This window comes from Lepisosteus platostomus, chromosome 5 (genome assembly GCF_059453375.1).
Source record: "Lepisosteus platostomus isolate fLepPlt1 chromosome 5, fLepPlt1.hap1, whole genome shotgun sequence".
NCBI lineage: Eukaryota > Metazoa > Chordata > Actinopteri > Semionotiformes > Lepisosteidae > Lepisosteus > Lepisosteus platostomus.
In genome coordinates, this window is record NC_142615.1 from 12,769,544 (window position 1) to 12,788,510 (window position 18,967).

General features: G+C 46.4%; 1 protein-coding gene and 1 non-coding gene across 2 annotated transcripts; both read left to right on the plus strand.

Annotated features, from left to right (window-relative positions):
- Window positions 1-1,117: 1,117 nt before the first annotated feature.
- trnar-ucu (transfer RNA arginine (anticodon UCU)) lies at window positions 1,118-1,210 on the plus strand. Its single transcript has 2 exons — window positions 1,118-1,154; window positions 1,175-1,210. It is a non-coding gene; the product is annotated as a tRNA-Arg (tRNA).
- A 7,073-nt stretch (window positions 1,211-8,283) lies between these two features.
- Window positions 8,284-10,388, plus strand: LOC148663683 (zona pellucida sperm-binding protein 3-like). Its single transcript, XM_088632864.1, has 7 exons — window positions 8,284-9,021; window positions 9,123-9,238; window positions 9,312-9,418; window positions 9,498-9,672; window positions 9,750-9,867; window positions 10,066-10,166; window positions 10,247-10,388. Exons 1-7 carry the CDS (start codon window positions 8,386-8,388, stop codon window positions 10,386-10,388), a joined length of 1,395 nt encoding a protein of 464 aa, XP_088488990.1. The 5' UTR covers window positions 8,284-8,385.
- Window positions 10,389-18,967: the final 8,579 nt, after the last annotated feature.

The window sequence follows — 18,967 nt, forward strand, 5'->3', positions numbered from 1 at the left end:
TTTACTGTAAATCTTTCTACGACCGACCAACGGACTACGAGTGCCCCTGTCGGTCAACCAATCATGTACCGCGGTATTTTGCGTCATCGCGCGTCACAATGCGCGACGCCGTAGCCAATTACCTCCGGGATGTGTCTGTACTGCGCACTTTGAATGGCTGCATCTGTACCTTCCAATCACTGATGTCGCTCTCCCTAAACCTTAACGTGATGTTTTGCAGATGTGCAGTGTGCCTTTACTCCTGTATTAAAAACGACCTCTGTTGTCGGGCGGAGTTGAAGGAGAACTAACTGCACAGAAAAAGTATGTAACGATAAAATGTTTCTACACTTCAGAATGTCCCTTTAAATCCCTGCTCACACACGTCGGTGTGGGGAGCGGGCAGGTAGAGAGCTTTTCCAGAAACTCATGATGTTTCTCATGGGGTGTTACCTGCAGTAGTATCTCTCTCCACGCCTTTGGAAAGAAAAGAGTGGCTCCAGTGCAGGGTAAGGTCAGAACAGCTGGTCTGATTGTCTTAGAAAACAAGAAATTAAAATCAACAGGGAAATTGAACAATACAGAAATCAGAGCAGTATACAATAGGAAGCAAGCAAACAAAATGCTCAGCAAAATCGTAGTTGAGTAAATTGGTGTAAAAAAAATATTTGTAAGCAAAGGAGAGCCCGTGCTGCGTGTGAAACACATCAATAGCATTTCTGAAACGTTTAATTGAATTGACAAAGAAATCCTCCCCTTAAACTTCAAGTTTAAGGAGAGGAGTCATGAACACTGACCTTAACTGAGGCAAGTGAAGCCTGCAGTTCTTTGGATGTTGTTGTGGGGTTTTTTGTGACCTCTTGGATGAGTCTTCGCTGTGCTCTTGGGATAATTTTGGTCTTTAGAAATGGCTTTATAAACTTTTCCAGACTGATAAATCTCAATCACTTTTTCAGACAGGGCCATGTAGGTTTAATTTTTCCCTTAATAATAAAAACCTTCATTTAAAAAACTGCATTTTGTGTTGTGTTATCTTTGTCTAATATTTCAATTTGTTTGATGATCTAAAACTTTCAGTGTGACAAACATGCAAAAAAATAAGAAATCAGGAAGGGGGCAAACACTTTTTCATACAGCTGGCTCTGTGGCGCAATGGAGAGCGCGTTGGACTTCTAGGCCTTGATAGAATGAAGTCATTCAAAGGTTGTGGGTTTGAGTCCCACCAGAGTCATGTATCATTTTTATTGAACCTTTCTAAATCCTCTAGGGATTGGTGTTGATCAAGTCAAATACAGGACTTCTTAAGAGTCCACAGTTGAAAATGAACCAGCAGCCACAAGAAAGAAATTAGCACTGGACTGTGATCACATCACTCCTGTCCTGGAGTCCTTGCACTGGCTTCCTGTCAACTTCAAAATCCTCAAGCTCAGCTATAAAGCTCTCCATGGCTTGGCACCTCAGTACCTGTCTGGGTTATCGCCCTACTCCCCACCTCACAACCTTCGCTCTTCTAATTGTGTTTTCCTATCTGTCCCCCAGTCCATCTGGACTACACTCTATGGGTGACAGGGCCTTCTCCTGTTTTGCCCCAAAGCTCTGGATCTTTATCCCCAAGGATATCAGTCACCTTCTCTAAACTCCTTCAAATCCAGACTCAAAACCCTCTTCTTTAGAAGAGCTTTTAATGCACTATTCTTTACCCCTCTGTTCCTACTGTATTTAATACCACCATCTATTGTCTCCTCTAACTGTGTATTCTCATCCTGCTTATCTTGTGTATTTTTTTAACTTTATTGTTGTCATTCTGTAAAGTGCTTTGAAAAGCCACCTTTAAAAGCGCTATATAATGTAAAGATTATTATTATTATTAATAATGAACAGTGCATTTAACACTGAGCACATGTGGTCCTTCTTTGCAAAGGATTGCAAAGGTTGGGAATTAGCTTTTCACTCGTGTTGTTGAAGACCGTATCCTGGCTGTGTTGCAGGAAATGTCTGGATGCCATCACCGGATCAAGGAGAGGATCAGGGTTTTGGGAAGTCTTTTTGATGCCTGACACTGTGTGTTTCCTGGTTGTAACGGGTGTCATTCTGGACCTAAACAACAGAGAACACCATTGAAATCGCTGGACTGCCTAGCGGACACTTTGTCGCCTTCTTCTGACCTGTAATTAATGTGATTCTCTGAAAACGTGGCACGTTGTATCTGTGCTACCTTTATGGAGGGTGACCACACTCATAAGGATCATAGATTCGATCACAAGCATCTAAAAACGAGAATGAGAAAATGACATCACGCTATAAGGCTGAATGGCACGAATTCTCCTGTTCCTTCTGCAGCAAATGTGAGTTTTTTTGCTTCTTAACACTGAGATAGTTGGAGATATTTGGCAGCTGTGGGATTCCAACTCAACCCTCAAAGAGACTGGAGCTTTAATCCAGCTCTAAACTAAAAACTGGGTGACTTGTAAGGGCTGGTAGGAGAGGAAAAGAATAAATGCTTCTTTTTTGGTCTTTAGCTACTAAAAGAAAGGAAAAAATATTTGATTATTATTTATTCACCAGTTGTTTTGATCAAATTATTGTAACGCAGTGCCATATTAAGGTATAATATGTACATGAACGTCATGTCTGAGTCGATGATGGCAGCTGAGTATCGCTGGAGGACAGTTCATCATGAGTGGGTAAGCCTGCATAATGAGGGAGAAGAGATCGGCCTCTCTGATGCAGTGTCCAGTGACACTAACCTTCTGTCCTACTGTTCTCTGCTAATGTAGAGGGTGAATGCTTATTTAGGTGAATGTAAGGTTTCATTCTTGTAAAATATTTCCGAGCACTTTTTTTGTTGCTGAAAATTAATCTTGTGCATTTGAATGAATTCCGATATTGTCACCTAATTCTATACATTGTTTCATCAGACTAGAACTTTTATAGGAGCTCAATTGCATTTATGAATTGCATAGTGATAGTATTTCTTTCCGTTTAAATACTTCAGTCAAAAATGTAGAGAAGGTGCTCCTGTTTTCACCATTATAAGAACTGTGATGCACCAGTAATATTTACTCTCACAAAAGTATTGTAATTGTATTGTTCTGTTCTGTAACAATCTTGAGTGACACAAACCTTCTGTTTTACTGCACTACACTTCTCCAGAGGCCAGTTCAGCACACAAGGATCCTCAGTCAAACAAACAATGCAATCGCTTGATAAAAGCCATTCCTCATCCTTTCTCTTAGTATTGGTGCAACTTTTGTATCCAAAGAAGGCGATTTGACAATGAAAGGTGCAATCATCTTAAAGAGAGTCTTCATGAAGGCATGCACAGCTTAAGGCACATGAAGCTGAATCCGTGAGCTGATTGACACAAAACAATGTCACTTCACATTATCCGCAAAGCTGTTTTGCTTGTCTGACCACCTCTTCGTACTTTACAGTGAGCGCATATATTTCAGTTTCTTCTTTTGTATTTTCCTTACTATTTTACTGTCCCTTTCCCCCATGTGGAGATGTATCCACTGCCAAAACTGCTGTCTGATTATTTAAATTATCTGTAAAACTGTTACATGACTTCATCTAATTGTAAATTTATAAGACAGTCTGTGAGACATTTGTGAGAGTAGCTGAATCCCAGGGCTGGTGTGGAATCACACACAGACAGATCTTCTGTGTGATCTGAATCCCACTGCCCAGAGCTACAGACTGGTCAAATGGTCACTATTGTAGACACGACCATCGGACAATCGGCTACAAATAATCAATATACTGATCATATTGTCACTACTGGGTTTTATTACATAAATACTATATATAAATAATAAGATAATTCCACACTCATGTGTGTTATAAAACATTTATAAACATTTTGGGAGGCTGACATACAGTAAAGAAAGTAATACTGAAGGGCTGGAAGTCCTGGAAAGCGTTAATAGAACCTTCTTGCTTTCAACCTGGAACAGAGCCCACAACTGCCAGATCAGTGACCCCTGAGCCCAGTTCACAGAGAGGAGAACCAGGGGCTTTTCTATGTCTCTAAGAGGGCTGGGAGGAAGGATAAAAGGGGGAAATGTGACATGAGTCCAGGCTGTTCTGTCTGATATTGTTCATGTAGCAGCACTGATTGTCTGAATATCTTCTGGTTCTGGATTGTGAGGATAGAGAGCAGTACGGAGTTGAGATCCTGTCTGAGTGTGAGTCTGAGCAATGAATCTGACTGAGAAAAGAATTATGATTTTTTATTCTGCCTGAGAATTTTCCTGAGAATTTTTCCTGAGAATTTTTCTTCTTTTCCAAGTGGTGTTACATCCCCTTCAGATACTCTACACAGACTGCCAGAGAGAAGAGGAGAGAGAGATGGACAGATACGAGCACACACAGCAAGAGACACATACGTCTTGATTTACTTTGAAGCAAGTGTTCATTTCTTTTCAGGAAAAAGTTGTTTTTGAACTTCAAGAAATTCATACAACTTCTGAAAGATAAAATACAAATCTTGCTTCTCAGGACAGAAGAAATGCTGCAAAAAAATGCCAGTGATTTGTGAAAAGCAACGGGAATGTGTCCCTCTGCAGCTGTTAAACAAAGGGCTGGTGGGTCAAACGCACTCAGGGACGTGCTTCAGATTGTGATGATGTAAACATAATCTCCGCTAAAAATTGAAGGGATTTCTTCGCAAACCCTCTTGAATGTTGCAGGAAATCTTCGTGTTTTACTCGTGTGCAACTAAAACAAGTAAACAATTCAGTACCTAAGTCAATGTCCAAGAAAACCATCCTCACGTGTGGAATTTTTCTTTAACTGGCTGTTGGGAGAATTCATTTATACACCCGTTGTATCCTTAGCAAAAATATTTTAAAATTAGAACACAGATTTGTTGGAGAACTTGACAATCCTTGACAATCATTATTAAATGAGCATTATAGAAATGTGCGTTGATATTTTTAATATGTACCTTAATTGTAATATATATATATAATTGCTTTGATATGGATGTTCATTTGAAGGAATTGAGGAAACTATGAAGGATCGCAGAACAACCAAAGATACATTTGGGCATCTGCTATTGGTAAAGATTAACGAATACAGTAAGTGTGAAGCTTGCACATACACGAGAGAAAAAGATCAGTTTAAATTCACTTCATTAGACTGACGGTGTGTATAGCAATTGATGGTTCCGATACATCGACCTCTGGGTTATGGGCCCAGCACGCTTCTGCTGCGCCACTCTGCTGACAGCTGTCGTAGTGTGATTCAACACAACTGCTCTATCTTTGCTTTCTAAAAGTGCGCCCGAGATGAAAAGTTTCAACGGCAAACACAGACGTCACTTTGAGCACTTGGTCTTTTATAGTACGAATCATCACACGCTGCTCTACATGGGCGTGTCTTCAAGATCGTTGAGAACCAAACCTTCTGCTTTCCGAGGCAACTGATTCTTTCCTTGTTAATTCACAAATCTTCAATGGGAATCAGTGAAACGAAAACCAAATACATGTACACACTCGCGTCCTAGCCTGAAAGAAAAATGATGGAAGCATTTGAGAAATAACAAGAGTAGTCTGAACAGCTCCAGTCTATCAACTGCTCTACAAAGTGATCGCTACTTCCACACCCAGTTTATAACGCTGAAAATGATTCAGGAAGCACAGCAAAGTTCTAAAAGCAGTGGTTGAAAAGCGTCTAGATACATAAAATGACAGTTTCTCAAAAGTAAAATCTTAAGCTTTTAAATATTGTCATCCATATATTTTCGTTTTTCTCTTTTTTACATAACACGCTTTCGAGAAATAGACTGTCTTGTAATGAAGGCTGCATTAGAAAATGTGTGTCTAAATTAAAATCGCGTTTATGACTTCTGCGTTTTTCAGCTTTCTTAGCGCTTGGGTCTCGATTCAGATATTGCAATGAAAGCAACAGAGGAGTAAGTTTTCCTTTTCTAAATCAAAGGTGATCTGCTCACAAGGAAGTATAAAAACTTCAGCGTTTACTTTTTGAAGACCGCAAATTGTCGAAACACTATTGCTTCATAAGCTAATAAGTAAGGTTTCTGAGCACGCATTGTATTACTAATGCTGTTATTAATTAAAAAAAAAGCTTAAATTCACATAATGGAATTTGGACGGCTCAAAGTAGTCTATTCTTTGTACAACATTACTTGCCCGCTGAGTAGAGTTTAAAGCAACGGCAGCAGAAGTAGCAGTAATAGCAACAACGTGGTTAGAGTGTCATAATACACTCTATGAAATTATTGCGGCTTCAGATCGTTTTGTTCTGTTGAAGCTGCCTACAGGCTCTGAATTGCTGACATTGGCTGTGATCTTTTTTCAGGTTTCATGAAATTCTTCACATATTTGAAATATTTAATTCGGGTTCGCCTAATACACGGTGCAAACCGTACCTGCAGCAGAATGCTGTGGCACATGAAGCCGTTTTGTTTATCGGTTGTAAGGATTTAGGAGCGTACTACAAATCGAGCAAGCGAAAAGAAAGTTAAACAGGAGTCACTTTTTGGATTGCTAATTCATTGTGCTCTGCTCGTCTAGGTTCAAATCCTATCCTTGTCATGGTTAAGGCCTGAGACGTGTGTGTTTTTTCTAAACGGTGTTTGCATTTGTTTCCTCTTTACTCCTGTAAACTCAGGATTTTTTTTCCTTGGTGGCAACAATACGCTTCTGTAAATGGTAGACTCTGCTTTCAAATTAGCTGCACCAGGCATTCGGATACAGAAAAACACAGGGATTTAAAATTCAGGAATATGAATGGCCAATTGCTTACAGATAGGGTTTTTACGTTTTCTTATTTAGCGATTTGTGTATCAATCTTTTAACAATTCATTAAAATGCTAACAATATGTAAAATCAAAACAACAGCACCGTTAAATGCTGGGGAGATAGGTAGTTATTTTTTTTTCCATCAGATGCCAATCTCTAATGCTGTGTGTGAGAGCTTACGTACCTTTCCTTTTCTCACATTTTCTGACAACTATTCCAAAGGGGCACCCTGTCAGCTCCTAATACTTTTTAAAAGTCTGCCTGCATGTTTGATTATTGTCGTTTTATTTAGAAAAAGTTCAATATTGATCATAACTAAAGAAAATTAGGATCACGAATAAAAAAAGGGCTGAAGATGCGAGTCGCTCTTGAATCAGAGCTGGGCGACACGGGCTTCTGTTCTGATATGATTGTACGAGAAGCAGGAGGAATCTCTTCTCTCCTATGGAGCATGAGCTGAATCAGGAGTGAGACATTTCGTATGCTCGTGCATATGTTAACACATGACCTACATCGTAAAACTAAATTAAAAACTAACATTAAGTTGTCAAAGACATTCATTTCTATACAAACAAGAGACAGACATAGTAATGATTCTACATTAACTTGTCCTGCACTGATCAGACTAATTGAAATGTATGAAAGCCCGTTTCCGCCAGGGAGTTACAAAACAACGCGCTATGGTATCGCAGAATTCCGACTAAGTAACTCAGAATTGCGACTTAGTAACTCACAACTCCGACTTTATATCTCACATTTGCAACTTCGAAATAGCCCATATTTCATTGTCTGTCCTTTTGTTATTGTAACGGATTCGGGTTCTAGCTAGCAAGACCTGGGTTTGAGCCAATAGAGTGAGGCACGAAGTAGGGTGGGAGCGGCGAGGGCACAAGCCCTAGAACCCGAATTCGTTACAATAACAAAAGGTCAGACAATGAAATATTGGCTTTTCGAAGTCGCAAATGTGAGAGATAAAGTCAAAATTCTGAGTTTTTAGGTCGCAATTCTATGATTCTAAGTCACAATTCTGAGATACCATAGTGCGTTTTTTTTACTCCCTGGCGGAAACAGGCTTCCATAGGTTCTCGGTGCTGCGAAGCAAAAGCAATCTCTGGAAAATCAGACAAATTATTATCAGATCATGTCAAAAGCTGATCAGTATTTCTTTACTGGGAAGCAAAGAGATGCTTGTATTACACATTTTAATATGACATGGAATTACACGTGAAAAATAGTAAAATTATTTTCATTGCGGTACGTGTTGATAGAACAGCCCCCTCGATAAAAGAAAGTGTGGACGGACGTGTCGCATGTTCCGTACTCTGTCTGACAGCGAGTTTAACACACTTTCCACGGAAATTAGAAACTAATTGAACAATAAATTAATCTGAGCAAATTTTACACGTGTGGGTGATTTAATTCTGTCGAAATTGCGTGGAACTCCTCCGCTGAGGTCAGATACACACGGGAAAATGTTCAGGCGGCTTCACGGAGTCCCGCCTCAGACTGAAATCAGGTTCTAATTAGACGCTGAGAACAATCCGGATCTCTGTATGTAATTGATTGTGTTGATTGTGTGACCAGGTGTGCGGTAACAGGTCCTGCCAGTATAAAAACCTAGTCACCGCGTTCACACTTTATGCTTTCTTGCTTCAACACAGTTTTGTGGTTTACTTATTTTACTCCTGTAGCAATTGAGCGGGACGTTAATTTGGCGATGCGCTCGTTTCTCTTTATGCTGTGCCTGTGCACAGGGGCCGGGCTCCCCGCACTGGTTTCCGCCGGGCCGGCTGGCTGGGACTCTCGGGAATTGGCGCTCCAGGCCGACCTCCCGGCTCCTGAAGACGCAGCCCAGTTGGAGGACTTGAACCTGGCAGATGCGCCCTCCGAAGACCTGTCTGCAAGCGAGAACGACTCGCAGTCCTTGGCTCCCGACTTTCGCCGCCTTCCCGTGTCCAGAGACGCGTACTCGCCCTACTTCGACAAGGAGAAGATGAAGCCCGAAGCCGGCAGCCGCCCCTTACCCGCCTACATCAAGAGCGTCCTGTTTCCTCCCCAGCGAGGGCGGCAGCCGGCTCGCCCGGCCATCGGGGGCACCCGAGGAGTGGCTGTGTGGTGTGACTCCAGCAGGATGTACGTGAGGGTCAGTCGGCTCCTGTTCGGCTTCAGCTGTCGGCCATCGGAGGTGACCTTGGGCAACTGCAGCGTCAGCCGAACCACACGCAGTTACTTCTACTTCATCTACGGGCTTCACGAGTGCGGCACCGAGCGATCGGTAAGCGGGTCTTCATCTACAGGCAGTGTATCGACGTGAGCTGTAGGGCCAGTGTCGGGGTTGCCTTTCCTGGGAATATCCCTTCCTCTGTGACCCTGCAGGTTGTCCAGGGCCGCCTGGTGTACTCCAACACTCTCCGCTATGCCCCGCCCTCCTCCAGTGCACCTGTGCATCGCTTCATTCCCTTCTCTGTGCCGGTCAAGTGCTCCTACAACAGGTAGGCAGGGCTCTGCTGCTGAGAAGCCGCTAGGAAAGTGTCCAGATGCCCCTCATCCCCCCCTGTTCTGCAGGTTCCACTACTCCTACAAGGTTGGCTATGTCCCCACGTGGGCCAGGAGAAGGACCTTCTTCAAGGACCTGAAGAACAAACACAGCTTTGTGCTGCTCACCACCAACTGTAAGCTCCTTGAGTGAGTGGCTCCTCCTGCCTGCAGGGGGTGCTGTGTGCAGGTGTTATGCTGCCTCTCTCTCTCCAGCCCGCTGGGTCCGGCTCTCTCCTAAGGATGAGTACTTCCTGGGTCAGCCCATGTACTTCCAGGCCACTGCCTACTTTGCCACAGCAGAGCAGAGGCTGTACATCCACTCGTGTTACGTAACGGAGAAACCAGACCAGCACTCCCAGCCCCGTTTCCCCGTGATCGACAACTTGGGGTCCGGCCCCTTCTGGGAGGGGAGGTGGGCAGGAGCCCTGAGAGCCTGCAGGGGTTCATCCTTGTCCTTGTCCCCAGGTGCATGGTGGACAGCAAGGCAGATGGCTGCCTGTCCAGGTTTGTCCCCTCCAAGCAGAAGGATGTGCTCCGCTTCACAATTGATGCCTTCCTCTTCCAGAAGAAGCTGTCCAGGAAGGTACTGCTCTCAAAGGCTGCTCAGCCTTCTTGCTCTACTGATCCATTGTCTGCTTTTCCATCCATGATCTAGATGTGAACCAGACTGTGGCAGCTGTAGTGCCTAGAGCTGCCAACTTGCCTTCACTGATGGCAGAAGGTCTTTCTCTGTCCCTCTATTGGCCTTGATCCCTTAATGCTGTGACCTTCCCTCTTGCAGCATGAAGTGACTGAGCTGTACATGCACTGTGTCATGGCTGTGGCTCCTGCTAAAGCAACACCAGGGACCAAGTCCTGCACCTACAACAGGGAGGCTAAGAGGTACTTCTGCAAGGAGCCTGCTGAGGGTGCTCTGGGACATGCCAGGTTTAGGCCTCACCTGTCCTCCTCCTCTCCTCCAGGTGGGAGGAGCTGTATGGTGACCATGAGGTCTGTGCCTGCTGTGAGTCCAGGTGTGCTGGCAGTCGGAATGAAGGTGGGTCTGGTTCTCTATCCCTTGTGGATGCATCTCTGCCCAAGAGACAACCATGCTTGGACAACTGAGGAATGATCCCGTGCTGGACAAAGGGACTGTTTAGATGAGTAGACTGTGGGTCTCTGGGTATAGCAGATCCCTCACTCCTGGGTGTTGCTTGTCCACAGGTGCCAGGAGCCTGGTGACCAGTAGTCGGGTGGCTGTGGCACCAGTAGAAGCTCCTCTGGATGTGGGAGCTGACTGGACTGAGGATGAGGAAGGAGACCCTCGGAGCTCCAGTGAAGATGCTGAGAGCACCAGTGAGGATGTGGAGGGAGCAGATGACTTTGGAGATGTTGGCCAGTGGACAGGTAGGGTCTGGCAGGAGGAGCTCCTGTAGGGGTGGTGTCCTGCAGTGTAGCTGGATTGTTCTCCTTCCTCCCCAGGTGCCTGAATGAAGGCTCCAGCCTGGCCCTTGTGACTCTCCTGCCTCCACTTGCCTTGTAATGGCAACATCTCAATAAAGCTGTGGAAGACCCTTCTGCCTGCCCTTGTTTCTTTATGGTTTATAGGTTTGAATTGGGTGGAGGAGTTCAAGGGAAGTGAGACCCATTAATCAATGGAAGTATTTGTGGGGGTTCCCCTTTCAAGAATGCTTCCCATATTGCTGCCAATGAGGACTGAAAATGGCTGGAGTAATAAAGTGTTGTACTGGGGGAAGATGGGTGCACTATTCCTTGGGCAGGGCAGTGTGATTTATTTTTTTTTTTTTTTACTGTGGGAGAGACAGAGGTGTTCAATATACTGGAAATCCTCCCATTTCCGAGAGGGGTAGTGGTTATGGAGTGAGTTGCTACTGTAATGCCCAATAAGAGTGAGATCTGGTGTCCTATTCTGGGCTGCACAAACTGACTAAAATAACACAAGGAAGGAATTGTCAACAGGGGCTTGGTGTAAAGTAGGCCTTCCCTTCCTTGGCAGAGGAATAATACTGGTGCGTGAACATCAATGAATAATGGTGCAGTTAGAATCTCGGAGGTCTTATGTTATGGGTGTTGGTTTCACAGCAGTGGTAGTGGACGGTCATGAGAAGTATTAGGATTGAGACTGGAGATCCCAGTACTTGATCCGGAAGACAGGTGTTCACAACTACCTCTACCAGCAACACAGATGGTGTAGATTGAGACTGAACGCTTACTACACAAAGCCTCTCCCCTGTTTCAGTGTCCCGTGTCATGGATTTCAAGTGAATCCTAGTCTTCCTTTGTGACTACCTATAATTTGCACAAATCATGATGGCCCACTAAGGCTGTCAATTTTTAGCCCTACTGCAGTGCCCTATTAAAGTTTCAAGGATTTAGAATAAACTATTTTATATAATGGTTCCGAAGGTGGCTTCTCAAAGCACTTGACAGAATTACAATAAGAATACACAGTATAAAACAATTCCAATAGATTGAGGAGACCATGGCTGGTGGTACTAAGGAAAGTAGAAGCAGAGGGGTAAAGAATGGAACCAGTTCAGTAAAGGCTCTTCTACAGAACAAGGTGTTGAGTCTGAATTTGAAGGAGTTTAGGGAAGGTGACTCTGGTATCCTTGGAGAGAGAGTTCCAGAGCTTGGGGGCATAACAGCAGAAGGCCCTGTCACCCATACAGTGTAGACGGGCTTGGGGGACAGTTAGGAGACTAGAATTAGAAGAGTGAAGGTTATGATGTGGGGAGTAAGGGTGATAATAGATCAAACTGCTACTGAGAAGCAACTGAAATGTGATGGCATGTTCTACAATTTATGCAAGACAGGTAATGTTAGGATTTTATGGAACAGTGGTAATGGCAGCACTTTTGAGGATCGTTGGTACAACAGCAATGCTCAAGGGTTCATTTCTAATATTGAGGACAATGGGTTATATACCCAACGTTCTTACCAAAGGATAAGAGACCCTTTGCTATATAAAAAGACTCCTTTCCACCACTAATTTATACATGTTTGGTTCATTTGGGTTTTATCAGTTAAACATTTAATATTGTATTTGTCAGTTTGTTGATGCCTATATATCACAGTGATCTGCACACACATCTTTGACTGAATATGGGCTGCCAAACCTCTCCACCAAACTTATGTATCACGGTAGATACACAAGAAGTTTCTTTGTAATAACAGGGTTGGTGCCAGTATTCAGATTGGGTCAACTGCAAGGTAAGAACAGTATCACATTAACTGGAGATGATCCAGAGATTAGCATGCAGCTCTGTACGCCAGATTAATACCGATTTGCAACGCGCTCGTCTGCTGACTTAAGTGCCCTGCTCAGTAATCACAATGTTCCCAATTGCAATGAGCCCAAGGAAACAGCTGCTGCCCTCTAGAGGACACTACAGGACAGGAGACAGGACTAAGTACAATTCCTGCAATAGACTAAGCAGTTTAGTGCCAAACTAATGGAACACTGAATCCTATGGGACAGTTCCGAATGTAGTAACAGCTTAATACTGAAATAATATCATAAACACCTCGTGATCTTAAGAATCTGTCGCTGTTAAAAAGTATTGTAATAATAAGCTAAAACTGTACTGCAGCCACAACACAGTGGACCTGCAGCTCCTGTCCTGATCATACAGAAAGATGTCATCACAATGTAGTGTGCTCTCTGAAGGCACCAGTTCTGTAGGGTTTGGGCATTTACTGGGACAATTATTAATTGTAGCAGTAAATCACAAAATTGATTCTTTTGATGGCTTTAGAATCCAACCATGCGATATTAATCAAACAACGCGCATACACAGGTACTAATACACGAGGATACATTTATTAATACATAGAATATGCATATAAACCTAACAGATCTTATCGAGAGGGTTATCAGAATACAAAAGATATATATTCAGTCAGTTACAAAGTGTTACATATATCAAGAGGACATACGATCAGTATATCATTAAATTAGACCGTTTCATAAAGTGAACTTGGTTACAACTTCTACATTAGATACTCAAAACAAGTACATAACTCTTAGGAATTAAATTGATATCAACTGGTTGGGATAACAATTGAATTCTCGAGCAGTAATGCAGTGAAGTTGAATACTCATCCAAACTCTGGGGATTCAGATCTCCTGCGGGCACAAAGAAACAGTTGCAGGCTGTTGCTGTCCAATCCGCGCTCTCTGGCTCGGTGCCAGGCTGTGCTGTGCGGCTTGCGACGGTGCGCTGCTGATGCTCACTGACCAGCTAGTTAGTTTTGGCTTTAACTAGCAAAGTTTATGCACAGGAGAAAAGATGACTGTGGGTCCCAGCAAGTCAGGAAGAGGACCGGTTCGTTCCTGACGATGAGCTAGTTCTGAATAGTGATTCAGCTGTCCACAGTTCTGACCTGTTCACGAGGCTTGCTGCTGATGCTAACCTCGGGTGGATCCTCTGGTTACTCTCTGGCAACCTCCGCTCTAGACTCTTAGAACAAAGGAAAGTTCTGGCACTCGGACACACTGGCCGTTCCGTGGTTGTCCGGGCTGAGTCTCAGGATGGTCAGGAGGCGCGCTGCGAGAATGTCCTGCCCTTGGGAGCCTTCTGCTCCTGGGCCGTCCTGCCCTGGAATTCTCCTTTGAGAAGTCTACAGAATCCTACTGGAGCTCTGTGTTGCCTGTTTTTACCTGGAGGAACTTCAGCTCATTCATTGGCTGAAAGTTCCATGGGCATCAGAGTCCCCCGTGGGTTACTCAGCCCTACCAGTCCCTGATTGGTTGATCAAGGTGAGATATGAGTCACTTACTCCTGACACTTAGGAATGCAATCCAGATGTCCATCTGGCACTCCCTAGACAGATAGGCGCCAATGGATGACCATTGATCATGATAGCCAGGCTTAGCTAAGTGCATCCCCCTTTTGGAGATGTCCCTTATCAAAAGAAAACATCTTTAAATCAGCCTGCATGAATAGCTTCTCTGTGGCTGCACCACAGAGATGAAGGGAGAGATGGGGCCTCATTTGGAAAAGCACAGCAACATTTAATTCTGTCTTATTAACCAGCATTGCCGCTACAGTGCTTAACGCAGAGAGTGGCGAGGCTGGGATGTCAGGGCCATACGACAATTCTTTATGCAGAGAGTGGAGGCATTGGTGTCAGGGCCATACGACAGTGCTTTATGCAGAAACTGGCGGGGGTGGGAAGTCAGGGCCTGATGAGACTGCTTTATGCAGAGAGTGGAGGGGTGGGTGTCAGGGCCATACAACACTTCTTTACGTAAGTGGCGGGGGTGGGATGTCAGAGCCTGAGAACACTGCTTAACGCAGAGGGTGGAGGGGTGGGTGTCAGGGCCATACGACACTTCCTTACGCAGAGAGTGGCAGGGGTGGGATGTCAGGGCCTGACGGTACTGCTTTACGCAGATAGTGGCGGGGGTGGGATATCAGGGCTTAACAACATTGCTTTATGCAGAGAGTGGAAGGTTGGGTGTCAGGGCCATACGACAGGGGTTAACGCAGAGAGTGGCGAGGGTAGGATATCAGGGCCATACGATAATTCTTTACGCAGAGAGTGGAGGGATTGGTGTCAGGCCCATATGACAGTGCTTAACGCAGTGAGTGGAGGGGTGGGTGTCAGGGCCATATGACAGTGCTTTAGGCAGAGAGTGGAGGGGTGGGTGTCATGGCCATATGACAGTGCTTTAGGCAGAGAGTGGAGGGGTGGGTGTCATGGCCATATGACAGTGCTTTAGGCAGAGAGTGGAGGGGTGGGTGTCAGGGCCATATGACAGTGCTTTATGCAGATAGTGGAGGGGTGCGTGTCAGAGCCATAAGATACTTCTTTACGCAGAGAGTGGCAGGGGTGGGATTTCAGGGCATGAAGACACTGGTTTATGCAGTTAATGGAGCGGTGGGTGTAAGGGACATAGGACAATTCTTTACGGAGAGAGTGGCGGGGTTGGGATGTCAGAGCCTGACAGCATCGGTTAACGCAGAGAGTGGAGGGGTGGGTATCAGGGCCATACGACACTTCTTTTCGCAGAGAGTGGCAGGGGTGGGATGTCAGGGCCTGACGATACTGCTTTACGCAGATAGTGGCGGGGGTGGGTGTCAGTGCCATACGACACTTCTTTATGTAGATAGTAGCGAGGTGGGTGTCATGGCCATACGACACTGCTTTACACAGTGAGTGGCGAGGGTGGGATGTCAGGGTCGTACGACACTGCTTTACGCAGAGAGTATAGGAGGTAGGATATCAGAGCCTGACAACACTTCTTTATGTAGAGAATGGCGGGGATTGGATGTCAGGGCCTGACGACACTGCTTAATGCAGAGAGTGGAGGGGTGGGTGTCAGGGCCATTCGACACTTCTTTACGCAGGAAGTGGCAGGGGTGGGATGTCAGGGCCTGACGATACTGCTTTACGCAGATAGTGGCGGGGGTTAGATGTCAGGGCCATATGACAGTGCTTTACGCAGAGAGTGGAGGGGGTGGAATGTCAGGGCTTGACGTCACTGCTTTAAGCACAGAGTGAACGGGTGGGTGTCAGGGCCATACGACACTTCTTTACGCAGAGAGTGGCGGGATTGGAATGTCAGGGCCTGACGATACAACTTTACGCAGTTAGTGCTGGGGGTGTGATGTCAGGGCCATGTGACACTGCTTTACACAGAGTGTGGCGGGGTTGGGATGTCAGGGCCATATGACACTGCTTTACACAGAGAGTGGCGGGGGTGGGATGTCAGGGCCTGACAACACAGCTTAACGCAGATAGTGGAGGGGTGGGTGTCAGGGCCATACGACACTTCTTTACGCAGACAGTGGCGGGAGTGGGATGTCAGGGCTTGACGTCACTGCTTTATGCAAAGAATGGAGCGGTGGGTGTCAGGGCTATACGACTGTGCTTTCCGCAGAGAGTGGTGAGGGTGTGATGTCAGGGCCATACAACAGTGCTTTACACAGAGAGTGGCGGGGGTGGGATGTCAGGGCCTGACAACACTGCTTGACGCAGAGAGTGGAGGGGTGGGTGTCAGGGCCATACGACACTTCTTTAAGTAGAGTGTGGCTGGGGTGGGATGTCAGGGCTTGACGACACTGCTTTATGCAGAGAGTGGAGGGGTGGGTGTCAGGGCTATACGACAGTGCTATACGCAGAGAGTGGTGGGGGTGTGATGTTAGGGCCATACGACAGTGCTTTATACAGAGAGTGGCGGGGGGATGTCAGGGCCTGAAGATACTGCTTTACGCAGATAGTGGTGGGGGTGTGATGTCAGGGCCATACGACACTTTAAGCAGGGAGTGGCAGGGGTGGGATGTCAGGGCCTGACGATACTGCTTTAGGCAGATAGTGGCGGGGGTGGGATGTCAGGGCCAGACGACAGTGCTTTACGCAGAGAGTGGAGGGGGTGGAATGTCAGGGCTTGACGTCACTGCTTTAAGCACAGAGTGGATGGGTGAGTGTCAGGGCCATACGACACTTCTTTGCGCAGAGAGTGGCAGGAGTTGGATGTCAGGGCCTAACGATACTACTTTACGCAGTTAGTGGTGGAGGTGGGATGTCAGGGCCATACGACACTTCTTTACGTAGAGAGTGGAGGGGGTTGGATGTCAGGGCTTGACGTCACTGCTTTATGCAAAGAATGCAGGGGTGGGTGTCAGGGCTATATGACTGTGCTTTCCGCAGAGAGTGGTGGGGGTGGGATGTCAGGGCCATACGACACTTCTTTACGTAGAGAGTGGCGGGGGTGGGATGTCAGGGCCTGACAACTCAGCTTAACGCAGAGAGTGGAGGGGTGGTTGTCAGGGCCATACGACACTTCTTTAAGTAGAGTGTGGCTGGGGTGGGATGTCAGGGCTTGACGACACTGCTTTATGCAGAGAGTGGAGGGGTGGGTGTCAGGGCTATACGACAGTGCTATACACAGAGAGTGGTGGGGGTGTGATGTTAGGGCCATACGACAGTGCTTTATACAGAGAGTGACGGGGGAGGGATGTCAGGGCTTGACGACACTGCTTTCTGCAGATAGTAGAGGGGTGGGTGTCAGGGCTATACAACAGTGCTTTCCGCAGAGAGTGGAGGGGTGTGATGTCAGAGCCATACGACACTTCTTTACGCAGATAGTGGAGGGGGTGGGATGTCAGGGCCAGACCACAGTGCTTTACACAGAGAGTGGAGGGGGTGGAATGTCAGGGCTTGACGTCACTGTTTTAACCACAGAGTGAACGGGTGGGTGTCAGGGCCATACGACACTTCTTTACATAGAGAGTGGCGGGGGTGGGATGTCAGGGCTTGACGACACTGCTTGACGTAGAGAGTGGTGGGGGTGTGATGTCAGGGCCATACAACAGTGCTTTACACAGAGAGTGGAGGGGTGGATGTCAGGGCCATACTACACTTCTTTACGTAGAGAGTGGCGGGGGCGGGATGTCAGGGCTTGATGACACTGCTTTATGCAGAGAGTGGAGGGGTGGGTGTCAGGGCTATACGACTGTGCTTTCCGCAGAGAGTGGTGAGGGTGTGATGTCAGGGCCTGACGATACTGCTTTACGTAGAGAGTGGCGGGGGTAGGATGTCAGGGCTTGACGACACTACTTTATGCAGAGAGTGGAGGGGTGGGTGTCAGGGCCATACGACACTTCTTTACGTAGAGAGTGGCGGGGGTGGGATGTCAGGGCCTGAAGATACTGCTTTTCGCAGAGAGCGGTGGAGGTGGGATGTCATGGTTATACGACAGTGCTTTCCACTGAGAGTGGTGGGGGTGGGATGTCATGGCCGTAAGACACTGCTTTATGCAGAGAGTTGAGGGATTGATGTCAGGGCCATACGACAGTGCTCCACTCAGGCCTCTGCTTGAATTTCTACTCCTCCTCTCTCTCCCTACCTCTACCTCTCCCTCTCCCTACCTCTCTCCCTACCTCTCCCTTTTCCCCTCCCTACCTCTCTCCCTACCTCTACCTCTCCCTCTCTGTGGGGCCAGCAGGGGGCGCTCACCTTGCGGTCTGTGTGGGTCCTATTGCCCCAGTATAGTGACGGGGGACACGATCTGGCCCACCAGCGACAAGCAGGTTACCAGATCTAGACAAAGGGGGCAACTCTTAGTCGTATGAGCTTAGTCACACATCGCAGCGATTAAAAAAACAAAACAAACATATTATGTCCGTTACTAACGACTTTTTTTTCCTACATTGAAAGTCTCTTTCCTGGGTGATTTTCTACCGCGCCTGGGGCTCCTCATTTCTCCTCGGTGTCTCATCGCGGGCGGATTTGAAACAGACCACAGAACCTGCCGCTGCAGTGCTCTCGGTTAGAGGCTCTCATCCTGCATCACCAATCTTACACAGGAGGGACGGAGCTGGATTTCTGTCTGGAAAATAAACTCCAGAGTGAGAGAGAGCAGAGAGGGGTAGGGAGAGGTAGAGAGAGGTAGAGGGGTAGGGAGAGGGAGAGAGGGAGAGAGGTGGAGGGCGAGGGAGAGGGAGAGAGGTGGAGAGAGAGGGGGTTAGGGAGAGAGGGAGAAGTAGAGAGAGGGAGAGGTAGAGGTAGGGAGAGAGGTAGGGAGGGGAAAAGGGAGAGGTAGAGAGAGGGAGAGGTAGAGGTAGGGAGAGAGAGGGAGGAGGAGTACAAATTCAAGAAGGGGAAAATCCACAACACAACACAGGCGTCGGCATGCATGGGCTACAAAAGGAACAAGTAAAATGTTTCTTCTG

Bases quoted from the DNA above. Each gene is read 5' to 3' on its own strand.
- LOC148663683 (XM_088632864.1), top strand. From the start codon at position 8,386: ATGCTTTCTTGCTTCAACACAGTTTTGTGGTTTACTTATTTTACTCCT. The intron at 9,022-9,122 runs GTAAGCGGGTCT...GTGACCCTGCAG, and splicing joins AGTGCGGCACCGAGCGATCG to GTTGTCCAGGGCCGCCTGGT. The intron at 10,167-10,246 runs GTACTTCTGCAA...CCTCTCCTCCAG, and splicing joins TACAACAGGGAGGCTAAGAG to GTGGGAGGAGCTGTATGGTG.